Source organism: Phocoena phocoena, chromosome 13 (assembly GCF_963924675.1).
Source record: "Phocoena phocoena chromosome 13, mPhoPho1.1, whole genome shotgun sequence".
Lineage (NCBI taxonomy): Eukaryota > Metazoa > Chordata > Mammalia > Artiodactyla > Phocoenidae > Phocoena > Phocoena phocoena.
Window position 1 is genome coordinate 90056844 of NC_089231.1, and position 13197 is coordinate 90070040.

The 13197-nt window shown below is 52.9% G+C and overlaps 1 protein-coding gene across 1 annotated transcript in view; it reads right to left on the minus strand.

Annotated features, from left to right (window-relative positions):
- Positions 1-3485: 3485 nt before the first annotated feature.
- POLE (DNA polymerase epsilon, catalytic subunit) overlaps positions 3486-13197 on the minus strand; it is a 54231-nt gene continuing 44519 nt past the window's right edge. The window contains exons 42-49 of the mRNA XM_065890100.1: positions 12442-12574; positions 10788-10959; positions 9649-9780; positions 9341-9534; positions 4978-5178; positions 4489-4614; positions 3723-3812; positions 3486-3599 (exon numbers count right to left, since the gene is read on the minus strand). Coding sequence (XP_065746172.1) covers positions 3486-3599; positions 3723-3812; positions 4489-4614; positions 4978-5178; positions 9341-9534; positions 9649-9780; positions 10788-10959; positions 12442-12574 — 1162 coding nt within the window. The remainder of the gene's footprint in view (positions 3600-3722; positions 3813-4488; positions 4615-4977; positions 5179-9340; positions 9535-9648; positions 9781-10787; positions 10960-12441; positions 12575-13197) is intronic.

A 13197-nucleotide genomic window follows, 5' to 3' on the forward strand; every position in this document is an offset into this window, starting at 1 on the left:
GCCCACTCCCACCTTCTGTCGTGCTGCACTGAAGACCTGGGCCTGTTGGGGGCCCCTGAAGTCTGTGGCCCCAGGAGCGCCCCACTCCCCAGGGCAGCATGGCTTGGACCTTGGACCTGGGCCCTGCCCACACACCTCAACACTGCGTCGCAGCAAAACCAGCAGCCAAAGGGCCCCGTGCAAACCAGGCAGTGGGATGACATGAAGGGGACGGCACCTGCTCCCGGCCTGCCCATCTTGTCCCCCAACTGCCCAGGGGCCTGTAGGGGGCAAGTCCCCACCTCCACCTTCTCCCTAGCTGTTCTCCTCCCAGGCTCTTTGCTCCTCCCCCCACCCACCCACCCACCCCTACCCAGACCCTTCACTCACCTCATAGCCAGGAAATCACACATCCAGAATCCAATAAAGCTGTGACCAGATCCTCCTGGCCTCGTCTTCGGGGAAAGCATGTTCAGGCTCTTAAAAAGACAAACATGCAATGGCAGGTCTTTGCGCACGGGGTGTCTCTTTTGGTGTGCTTGGCCCTCCGTATCGCCCCTCTAGCCAGCCTGCGTGCAGTGTGTGGATGTGTCTGCTGCCCCCACGTCCAGCCAGGCTACAGTCATGTCTGACCTGGGGGCCAGTGGAGGTGGGGGACACACAGGCTGAGAGCGCACGAGGACCCCTAGACTCATCCCAGCATGTCCTTCAGGCAGTGCACTTACCAGCTTCCTGCAGGGCTCATCCTGGGCCCCAAACCTCAAAATACAGGAAAAGGCTCCTCCTAGACCCCAAACCTCTCAAGGAGGAAGAAAGCCAGGAGGGAGGCGATGAGAGTTGTACCCAAGGAAAACGAAAGCTTAGGCTGACACCAAAATGCCCGCCCAGGCCCTGCGGCTCTATTTCAAATGGGGATTGGGGTGGAGGAAGGAATTCGGTGCTGGGGAACGGGTGGACAGGGCAGGACGAGGTTGGAGGAGTGTGGGAAGCCAGCACTCGCTGGATCAGGCCTACAGGTAATCTGGTTACGGCCTTGGATGCTACAGTGGTCATTCCACTAAGCAGCTCTGCCTGGCCAGGCCCTGCTCTGAAGACACCACGACCTGGTTGGACGGTGGTTTCCCCAGCAACGGCTATGATGGTGCACAGACATGAGGAGGTATAGTCCCTCCCACAGATCCTTTCACCTGTGACCCCGTCGCTCCCAAAGTCAGAGCTGGCCTCCCCACCTGCCAACGAGACCAGCACCACTCACTGGAGCCACAAACCCTTGAGAAGCCCCCACCCAGCACCCCTGCAGATTCTGCTATGCTCGCCAGCTCCCTGGGTCACTCAAATGCCTGTGACATCCAGTTTCTGACTCACTCATAGACATCCAGCTCTAGTTTTAGAGAAACCAGCTTTTCCAGTTGGAGCTGGGCTGCAGCTCAAGAACCAGGGCCAGGGGCTCAGGTTTCCCATCCCCAAGCATGAGAGTGACCCTGGGACCTCCACCGCCCCAGATGCCCCCAGCCCCTAAGCTGGCCTCCGCTGGCGCCCCCAGCCCCGCTGCAGGGAGCACAGTGGGGTGGGGTGGGGGGGTGAGACACGCAGCCCCACCTCCTCGCTCCTCCGTGCTCCCCTGGGACTTCTCCGGCTCTGCTTCCAGGAAGCGCCGTTAGCCCTCCTCCTCCCCAACTCGGCCCTAATTTGATTTGATCTCCATCTGGGGGCTGACAGGCTCCATCCCCTTCCAAGCCGAGTCAGATTTCTTGCAGTCACTGGGCCTGGATGCGCCTGGTGGGCAGTACCCAGGGGCCAACAAACCCAGACAGACAGACGTCAGTTATTTAGTCTTCTTTCCTTCCTTCCAGAAACCCAGGCGCAGTGCACATACACACACACAGTGAAAATTGTAGGAAATGTCAAAGTGTAAAATTAAAACGAAAATCCAAAGTGTAAATTGAGATAACGAGAACAAATTTAAACCAGGCTCCATAGCCAACAGTGGGGCCCCCACTGCCCACCCGTTTGGGGGTTTCTGAGTTTACGATTCAGGTTTGTTTTTTTTTTTGGTGGTACGCGGGCCTCTCACTGTTGTGGTCTCTCCCGTCGTGGAGCACAGGCTCCGGACAGGGAGGCTCTGCGGCATGTGGGATCTTCCCGGACCGGGGCATGAACCCGCATCCCCTGCATCGGCAGGTGGACTCTCAACCACTGCGCCACCTGGGAAGCCCCTATGATTCACTTTTAACATGTTTGTGTTCTTGCCAATTTGGCTGGTTTTCTTTTGCTTCCAGTTGCATTTAGTTAGAAATGAGGTGCAGAGTTGATCTTATGTTCTGGGGCTGCTGCTGGCAGAACGGAGCGAGAACTCATGCTCAGCAAAGGGTCCCCCAGCCTGGCCCATTCTCCTCTTTCAGCCCCACCCAGGAGAAGAAAACAGCACGGCCCACATCTCTGTGCCCCTCTGTTCAGGGCCCTGAACAAGCTGGTGGTGAGTGTCGCATTTTAAAGGGGGCACAGCCCAAGGACCCTCTCTGCCTTGGGGTCACAGGTCTTGTACTGATCCCTGAGGCTGAGAAGCAAGAACAGAACTGCCTCAATCCCGATAAAACTGCTGTTGCCCTTTTCTCCATCCTCTCCCAACCACTCCTCAGACCTGAAGGAAAGAACCTAGTCTTGCATGTGAAGAAATACTTCTCTAGAATCCAGGTGCTAACATATGATGTCGAAGTCCGCGATAATGGCGCGCCTCCTCCCTCCCCGGGGCCCTCAGGCCTCCTGCTGCAGTGGCCCCCTCACAGCACAGGCAGATTCAGAGGGAGAGGTGCCAGGCCCCGCTGCGGCTGAGCCCCAGCCTGAGACCCTCCCCTTCCTCAGCCTTCCCACCCCGCGCCCAGTCTTGCCGCTGCCAACGAGGTGACTACGCCATGATACGGACACTCCGGCAAAGGCTGCTCTGACTGGGAATCTCCACAGACAGAGGGGCCCAAGCCCCAGAACTCAGTGTGTGAGAGACGCCCAGGTGTCCACAGGTTCAGCCAGGGTCCCCAGGATGCGGCCCTCATGCCGCTGGCGTGGACTGTAGGACAGCCACCTCTCCCGGAAGCAAGGAACTGGAGAGCTGGGACTGCAGACTCCCACTCAGGTGCCCCTCGCCCTGCGTCTGGCTTCCAGCCACCCTCAGGGGCTCGGCTCAAACAGAAGACCTCCAAGGGCACCTCAGGGCAGGAAGTGGGCAGGAAGGGCCGGGGCCCTAGGGAGGGCCGTGCAGCAGCAGAGGGGTGTTCATCCAGTGAGAAAGCAGCCCTGGGACCCCTCGCTGGAGACGCTTCTTGGGCCTAGAGAGGGCTGCCCTGACCGAGGCTGGGGGCCCCAGGGAACCTGGAGGTGGAGCCACTTCTTGCTCTGGCTGGTTCACGCTTCTTCTGGGCTGCATGAGCTGCTCCCTGAGTATTGTCTTCCTGGGTGCCCGTCTTGGATGTGGGTAGTCAGAGCAGAGAATGGGGACGCTGCCCAGCTTGCTAATGTCCCAGCTGGGGGTTCTGCTGCAGCAGCCACTCCAGGGTCTCCATGAGGTACGACATGCCATAGTGCTGGGCAATGTTCTGGAAGGTTCTGATCTGCTCCATGAAGACCTACAGGAATGACCAGTCACAGTGAGAACTAGTCCCAGAGGAGGCACAGAAATGCAAGGCCGAGACCCAGAAAGGGCCAATGGCCGAGGGGCAGCAGGGCTGGCTGTCCACGGGAGGCCCCACCTTGGTGTGGACGGTGAGGGAGAAGGCCCCGGCACAGCTACAGTACATGGCCATGTTGGTCTCCTTCACACCCCGGCACTTCAGGCAGATCTGCAATGAGAAGCAGCCCCAGTCAGAAGCCTCCCTGGCCCAGGCCAGGGCTGGCCAGTCGCTTAGCACCTGACAGGCTTCCCTCCCCCATGGCCTTCACCTCAATTCTGAATAAAATCTGAGACTTGATAATGGGCTTTATCCAAACATCCCAACTGCTTCCCAACACCCTCCCGGTGGACACCCTACCCTTGACTCTGAGTCTGGGGCTCCCCCATCCATCACACCAGGCACCAGCTGTTCCCTGCCTGGACCGCAACACCTTCCTCGGGTCTTTGCTGAGATGTTCCCTCTTGGTGAGACCACTCCTCCATCTAATGCTGAAAGCTTCCCTTTTGCTCACACACTGCCTGTTGGTTCTCTTTACTCTTACCATCACTTAGTTGTCCTGTTTACTGTGTATCTCCCTCCACTAGAATAAAAAAGGTCCATGAAGCCAGCACTTGGCCCCTGTAGGTGCCTAACAGATGCTGTAGGAATGAACGAGTCACCTGGGCTCATGGCCAAGGCCTGACCCAAGAGGTGGTTACCTTGGAGGACCAGGTAACGATGCTGAGACCTGTGTACACCTCTAGTTTCCCGTGGGTGCGAACTGCTTATCAACAAACCCTCCACCAACTGGAGGGGCGGTCGGGCTGGGTGCAGAAAAGCCCCAGCACCAGGCCCCACTGCTCACCAGGTCCTGCAGGGTGAAGGCCATCAGTTTCTTCTGCAGGGTTTCCACCAGGGCCATCTCGATGACTGACGAGTCGTAGGCTACCTGACAGTTGGAGCAGAGCCACTGAGGCAGCACAGACCCATCCTAGGCAGAGAAGGAAAGGGACCAGGTCACCTTCCTCAGCCCCAGTATTGAGAAGGGATGGAAAGAGAAGAGCTCGTGGTGAGAACTGTGGTACTGCTTGCTCACAGCTCCAGGGCACACTCACACCACCACTGTCATCACTTACGTGTTTACCAGGACAAGGCTCTGGCATGTGGCAGCTGAGTGGCCTGAAAAGGGTGTTTGTTTCTAATTCACATCAAAGCTAGCTGGGGGCCCAGTAGGTGTAGCCCAGTAAAGGTGGAGACTGGGGTCACTTGATAGGGAGTACTGCAGGACCCCCTGATCCACTGATGCCTGGATATTCTGACTTTACCAGCAAGGGGCCTGACGGAGCTGGCCCACCTGAGAGAAGGAGGGCTCTTTGCACAGGTCCAGGTCCCGGCAGAAGTTACAGCTGCGGCAGATGACCTCAGGGAGCACGTAGGAGCGGCAGGGGTCTCGGAACTGGGCCTCCTCTGAGAACTCGCCGACATCTACCAGGCGAAGCAGGTCTCGGTTTAGCTTGTTCACCTGGTTTGTGATGTTCGTGTCCAGAGACAGGACCTGCAGAGAACAGAGCCGCCCACATCAGGGACAGCTCCCGGGGCCTCCCTGCTGCTGTTTGGACCAGAAAACCCCACAGCCAACTCTCTAAGCTACTGTTTCTCAGCATCATCTCAACTCTTCCTGCCTTCTGTACATCAGTGATTCCCCGACTCAGGGCCATAAGAGTGGCGTGGAGGCCCTGCCCCCAGGCCTTGTGGAACTCTGTCAGCTCCGTGGAACTCTGGGACACACTGAAGTGTGCTCTACGTGTTCTCCTTACTGGCTCCTTCTTCCTCAATGACAGGCAGTCCTAAGTCTACCAGAGCTCTACAGTCTCACTGCAAAGGGGTTGACTTCAACCTTCCACGGTGGGGGGGCTCCCAGGCCAGCCGAGAAACGCCTCTGCAGCACACGTGTGTGTCAGTGCCCACAGCGCTGGTGCTGGAAGTCGCTCCTGCAGAGCCACAGGAGACTCGTTAACCCCCATCTGTAAACAAGAGAAGACAGCACTGGCGTGTTTCACTGGCCTCTCCCAGCCCTACAACTCCTGTCGTAGCACAATGCCAAGAGCACAGAACCAGACACCACTTAGAAGACTTCTTTAGGAGGAGCGTTTATGGTCGATCTGAAACAAAGTGGGTGGATTTGCAAGCACATTTATCATGAGGATCGACAGCCTACTGGGCAGTATTGTTTAAAATGTATACATTATACATGTCTTTTACATAGGGAGAACACTGGACGTAATTAAGAGACAGAAAAAAATGAAAGTGAATTTACCAAAACATTAAGGAAGAAGTAATGCTGATTCTACACAGTATCTTCCAGAAAACACAAGAGGGAGAACACTCCTAACTCATCTTGGCCAGTATCACCCTGATACCAACACCAGACAAAGACAGTACAAGACAACTACAGTAAAAAAAAAAAACTGTCACACACAGACTCAAATATCCTCAACAAAATACTGGCAAATTGAATCCACTGGTATCACGACTAAGTGGGATTTACCCCAGGAATGCAAGGCTGGATCAACATCTGAAAATCAGTGTAATTCACCATATCGAGACTAATGAATAAAAACCAATACAATCATCTCAATTGACACAGAAAAAGCCCTTAACAAACTTCAACATCCATTCCTGATTAAAACTCTCAGGATAGGACTTCCCTGGTGGTGCAGTGGTTAAGACTCCATTCCTCTGATGCAGGGGGCGCAGGTTCGATCCCTGGTCAGGGAACTAGATCCCGCATGCTGCAACTAAAGATCCTGCACGCAGCAATGAAGATCCGGCGTGCTGCAACTAAGACCCAGCGCAGCGAAATTAAAAAAAAAAAAATCAGTGCCATTACGATAGCACCCAAACCATAAAAACCTGAGGTGCAAATATGTGCACTATTTTTATGCTGAAAGCTCCAAAAACACTGATGAAAGAAGTCAAAGACAACTTAAATAAATGGAAAGATATAGTGGTTCATGGATTGGAAGCCTGAACATTAAGATATCGATTCTCCCTAAATTAATCCAAGACTCCAAACAACTCCAATCAACAATCCAAGAGGATTTTTTTTTTGGTAGAAATTGATATGCTGATTTGAAATTTATAAGGAATGGCAAAGGAACTAATAGTCAAAATAATTTTGAAAAAGAAGAATAAAGTTAAAGCATTCACACTACCTGGTTTCAAGACTTATTGATAAAGTTACAGAAATTTAGACAGTGTGGTATTGGAGAACAGACAGATTGATGGAGACCCAGAAACAGACCCACACACATATATATGGCCAGTTAAGTTTTGAAAAAAGCACAAACATATTTAAATGGAGTAAGGCTAATTTTTTCAACAAATAATGCTGGAATAATTCGATATGTTTATGCAGAATATGAACCTCAATTTATAACATGCACATTGCACAAAATTAACTCAAAATGAATCACAGACTAAATATAAAACCTAAAACTATAAAACTTCTAGAATCTAGAAGAAAACATAAGAGAAAAACTTTGTGACCTTGGTTAAAGCAAAGATTTCTCAGATATGACACCAAAAGCTCAACCCTTAAAAAGTGACAAATTAGATAAAAGTTAAGACCCTCTGCTCACTGAAAAATGGAATTTTGAAAAGGCAAGCCAAATTCTGGGAGGAAGTATTTGGAAATCACAGATCTGATAAAGGACTTATATACAGAATATATGAAGAACTCTCAACACTCAACAATAAGAAAAACAACCCTGATTCACTTTGCTGTACACCTGAAACTAACACAGCATTGTAAATCAACTATACTCCAATAAAAATTATTTTAAAAAGAAACAATTTTTAATAATGAGCAAAAGCTCTGGACATTTCACCAAAAACACATGGAGAGCAAACAAGCACATGCATAAAATCTCCACATCATTAGCATTAGGGAAATGCAAGTTAAAACCACAATGATATACCACTACACACCTATCTGGACAGATAAAATCTTGAAAATCAACACCACCAAGTTCTAGCGGGTTGTGGAGCAGCTGGACTGTAGCCATACACCGCTGATGAGAGGCCTGAAAAGTGGCAAAACGGGGCCACTTTAGAAACAAGCACGACATGACCCAGCCAGTCCCCTGCTAGGTTTCTATCAAGAGAAATGAAACTTATGTTCACCCAAAACCTTCTCTATGAGAATGTTTACAGCAGCTTTACTAACAGTCACCAAAAACGTGAAAACAACCTGAATGTCCTTCAACCGGGGAACTGCGGTTCTCCCACACAACAAGGGAGCAAAAGACTCAGCGATGGAAAGGAACGAAGCACTGAGACAAGCAATGACATGGAGGAGCCCCAGGTGCATTCTGCTGACTGAAGGAAGTCAGACCTAAAAGGCTACATGACCAACCATTCCACTCGTGTGACATTCTGGAAGCGGTCACAACGCAGGGACAGATGACAGATCGGCGGTTCCAGGGCTGCAGGTGCGAGGAGCTGAGCCCGAGGGGAAGCGCGGGATAGTCTCTGGGGTGGTGACCCAGGCGCAAGGAGCTGAGCCCAAGGGGAAGCGCGGGGGGAGTCTCTGGGGTGGTGACCGCTGTGTACCTACCTGGCTGCTGCTGGCCAGCCCTATCCATGTGTGAAAACTCGAGAGACTGCACTGCACGGAGTGTCTTTTACTGCATGCAACTTTCAAAAAGTAAATGAACATAGGGACAGACAGATCAGAGCGTGCCAGGGGTGGGGGACTCTGGTTCTGTATCCTGAAGGCGTGATTGGGTACCTCATGGAATGCACACTAAAATGGTGAATTTTCCTGTATGTAAATTATACTTGTTCTTTTAAACATGTATTTATTTCTTTACTTGGCTGCGCCAGCTCTTAGTTGCGGCACGCAGGATCATTGTTGCTGCATGTGGGATCTTCAGTTGTGGCACGTGGGATCTAGTTCCCTGACCAGGTACTGAATCCGGGCCCCCTGCACTGGGAGGGCAGAGTCTTAGCCACTGGACCACCAGGGAAGTTCCTGTAAATTATACTTTAATAAAAATAAAACTTAAAAATTCTGAAGTCTACCAAGGAATTAAAATGGTACACTAAACCATTTCTTCACCACAATCAGAAGTCAATTGATCACTGTGAAACTGTGATTTGCTGGGAGGTAATTTAACGGACAGTAAAATGCTCTGTAAGGGATGACACCGGCTGGGTCCTCATCTGGTAATATTATGCCATCGTTTGATGCAGCCTGCCTTTCCCAGAAAGGCATTTAGCATCCGAGCAAGCTCTCCTCTTAGGTTTCACAGCAGCCCAGACGTTTTGGGAGCCCTGTCCAGTTCCTAGTCTGGCCCACCAGCCCCACGTGATCCACGAGCACCTGCCGTTCCACTACTCACCTTTCACCAGCACCACCAGGTCATCCCTCCGCAGGGTCTCTGCATCCCCTCTGCCCATGGCCAGACCCTCTTAGCCCCAGTGGTCTCATTCTCAGCCCCAGGCCCCATCAGAGGGCCTTCCTCACCTGCCCCGCCCCTGAGCCCACCTCTCAGCACCTGTGCTCTCTGAGCTCACCTGTCCCTCACTGACTTGTGCCCCCTCAGTGGAGTGAGAACAGAGGTCTTTCCCACAGCGGCTGCATGGAGTGGGCGCAGTGGGTGTTTCTGGAAGAAAGGAGTGACCTGCACACACGTCAATGGGAGTGTCCTCACCTTGCACACATATTTGATGAACTCCAGAGCGGGGTTATTGAGGAGCAGGTGAGAACCGGGGAGGACAGGAAACATTTCTGAGAGCTCAGTCGAGTTCCGAGAGCCTGTGACTTTCTTCTGAATCTTCTGTGTGATGGTGAAGAAGTTCTGAGTGAGTTCGTTCGCCACGTAATCTTGTGAGAAGGTGATCATTCCTGGGAAGAGAAGCAACACGATGCCTGCTCCCTATTTTGCACGGCGATCGCGACACCGAGGGAAGGACCCCTGAGGAGCACACAGTGGTGGCCCCCTGTGGCAACGGCGCTCACCCGGAAGGGCTCCGGCCTCTCCCTGGGCCTCCTGGGAGAGCTGGCTGGCCCCCCTCCTCCTCACAGGGGTGCTGCCCGGGGCGCTGCGCCTCAGCTCCTCCTTCATGCTGTGGTACACGGCCACGATGTATGCTGCAGAGAGAGGGAAGGCTCAGGCCACAGGCCCCGAGATTTGCCATTGCCGCCAACATCCCAGAATCCGGGGGCACCCTGTGGCTAGTCACACTGCCGGCCAGACTGGCTGAAATGTCATTAGTAGCAATGATTCTATTTGCTGCACTAAGATGAGCCAAAGTCAATCAGAGAAATGGGGACACGCAGGGCACTCGCTGACGCCCAAGCTCAGGCAACACGTGTCAACCTTCACACTGGACGGCAAGACAGAGGGCTCGCCTCGACCCCCAGACACAGCACACTTCTCCAAAGTCTCCACCAGGCCCACACATTCCAGAAGAGAACTTAAGAAAGCAAAGGGCTCAAAGACAAGTCGACAAAATATAAATATAAAATAACCACAACGGAACTACCTCTGTCGCTATGCACGTGGGTGCACCTATATCTACGTCTATGCGTCTGCTGACAATTTATGATTTAATTTATGATGCTCTTCATCAACTGTTCTAATGATTAGCTCTGAATTATAACGGGTGTTTAATCTACACACTTCGTTTACACATCAAGCTAAATAATTTGATTTGTAACACTAAACCTTTTTCTTCGTTTTTAAAAATTTTGTTGGAGTATAGTTGATTTAAAATGTTGTGTTACTAACACTAAACCTTTAGACCCAGATGAAATATAGGAGTTTCTTACACCATAAGTTGAGCCTCAAGGACCAGCCAGTGGGGCAGTCGATTCAGGAAGTGTCTAAACTTTTCTACTTGGGGTTTACCTTGATCACTGTATGTGCACGCGCACAAACCTCGGGGGCAGGGCCACGAAGCCTTCGTGACGCCCCCGGAAGGGCAGCCTTCCTCACGGTGAGCTTCTGCGAGGGGCCGAGGGTCTCCTCCCCGCCTCTCACAGTGCTGTGCAGCCAGGGCGCCCCTCAGGAGCCCCCGACTCTGGGCGTGCTCCCACCAGGGCCACGTTATTCCCACTGCGTGGCTCAGGCACTATGGAGCGTGTGGACGACTCACCTGAAACGATCATGAGGAAGTAGCTCTGGCAGGAGGCTGCCTGCGGCAGGAACTGCAGGATATTCCAGCTGTTTTCCAGCAGGTCCTCGACATCCAGCTCCTGTGCACCTCCCTCCTCAGGCTCCTCCTCAGGCTCCTCCCCCTCTGCTCTGCCCTCTTCGGGGGAGTCTTGCTGGGACACAGAGACAACCCCAGTCACGTCTGTGCACAGCAGCACCGGCCAGCGGGTGCCCTGTTCACCACCCGAGCCCAGGTGAGATTCCTGCGGGACGGCTTTAAGAATAAGGTCATTTATGGAACGTGCCTGGTGCACAGAAGCACTCAGTACACAGCTGACTGCTACTCTCGTTTGCTCTTTCAGAGGATTCACTTTAAAATTATTCAACTCCCACCTCCCAGGAAGGCAAGAATGTTCAACATCTGAACTCTGACGGCCGCCATCCTTCAGAGCAGCAGCCACCACTGCCTTCCCTTGATTCGTCTACATGGCCTGCACTTCCTTCTCTCCCATCGTGGTCTCAGTGGCCCTCCCAACCCCAGCACCAAGGGCAGCCTCTGTTTCCTACCTGCTCTCAGCAGCACGGCTCCTTCCTGCTGGGGCCACTCTCCCTTTGATGCCTGAGGCCCCATCCCCCCAGTTCCCCTACCCACTGGCAGCTTCCTCCATGGGGACCTGCCCTGGGGGCACTCAGGCCTCTCAACCCACGCTCACCCCCAGGTGTTCTCACCAGCCCCAGCTGCCAGGCTCAGCAGCTGGGATGACCCCCAAGTTCCCACCCCCAGCCCCTCCCCTGACGCCCCTGCCACCACCTGACCTCTGCATCTCCACCTTGTGCACGTCAAGCAAACGTCAGGCTCAGCAAACACCACACGCCGCAGCCAAGCACAGCTCCCCTCTCCCCATACTCGCTCTCCTGCCCCGTCCATCGGGGTTCACACACCCAAGCACAGGCCCACCTACAACCTACTCGCCCAGACATCGCCCCTGTGCCCCCGGACGTCACCCCACATTCATTCTGCTGGCCCATCCACTCCACCTGCAATGCCCACCGGAGTCCTTCTCCCTGACTCCACCCTGCCCCACATATCCTCCCCTGGGCCGACACTAACCGGGCTCCACTCAGACCTTGACCTCCTGCGGTGCTGTCCACTCAGGATCCAAGTGGAAGTCAGACCCTGACAGTCCCCCACTCAGAATCTCCCCATCACTAAAAGCCAAGTGTCCATCACAGCCCTCAGGCCCAAGTGGCCTGGCCCCGGCCAGCTCTCTGCCCACACCTGTGACCACTGTCTCTGCTTGTCCCGTAACTCACGGCAGCCTAACACTGCAGTTCCGTCACTCCCTCAGAGGACTCCTCGACCTCCCCATCCAAATCGGCCCCTCCCCCGTGGCTCACTCTCTATCTCTACCCTGCTTTTTGTTTACTCCGAGCCCTCATCATTGCTGACACTGGCGTATACATCTACTTGTTTGCTTGTTCGTGATCCTTGCCCTCACAGACTCCGTGAGAGCAAGGACTACATGACCAGGGCCTAGAACTGTGTGCCTGGCACTCGGCCTGTGACCCTCAAGTGTGCACTGAAGGGACCAATGTGGACCCCTAAAGTTGCTTCAGATTCCAACCTCTGCTCTCTAAGACTGGTTACCTCTTACCTGTCCACAGTGAATACTAGATGGAACATTTCCTTTGATTCCACCATAGTTAGAGGGATCCATCCAGAGAAGAAATTCCCAGCATCGAGAGAAAGAAATTGTCAAAGAATGGAAGATCTCTTTAGAATGGATGCTAAAACAAGCAAAACAGAAATTGCTTAAATGAAATCAATAGTTTTCCCTTTTTTTCCCACTTTCCCCACTTCTTTTATTATCTGTTTAACCCTCTACTTATTTAAAAAGGGATATAAAGTAGACGCACATTTTATCATCCCTCAAAGTTTCTAGGGAACACGGTAAACATGATACTAGGGAGGCGTCTGCGTCCAGCCAGGAGGGGCGACAGGGGCCAGCACCGCAGGGATGAGAGGCGAGAGCGGCACAGAGCAAACCCCACACTCAGCAGAGCATGGATCACGCGCAAGTGTGAGAAAACCACACCAGGCCTGGGGTGCTTGCTTCCCGCCGCTCTCAGAACCTCGTAACTCAGAGGCACGTGCCGCTGTGCTCACAAAGTCTTGCTTCAACAGTGGGAATAATGAGCCCTAGACTAAACACTGCTCTGGCTCTGCCTATACATCTCAAAAAATGCCCCAAAGGATCAAACTGTTTCCAAGTAACATAACATAAAGCTCAAGAATATTTACAGGAATGCAAAAGTACCCAACGGACAAGCCAAGATTCTTAATGTCTGGCATCCCATCCTGTATCACCAGGTGTGCAAAGAAGCAGAGAAAACACAACACATAATAAGGA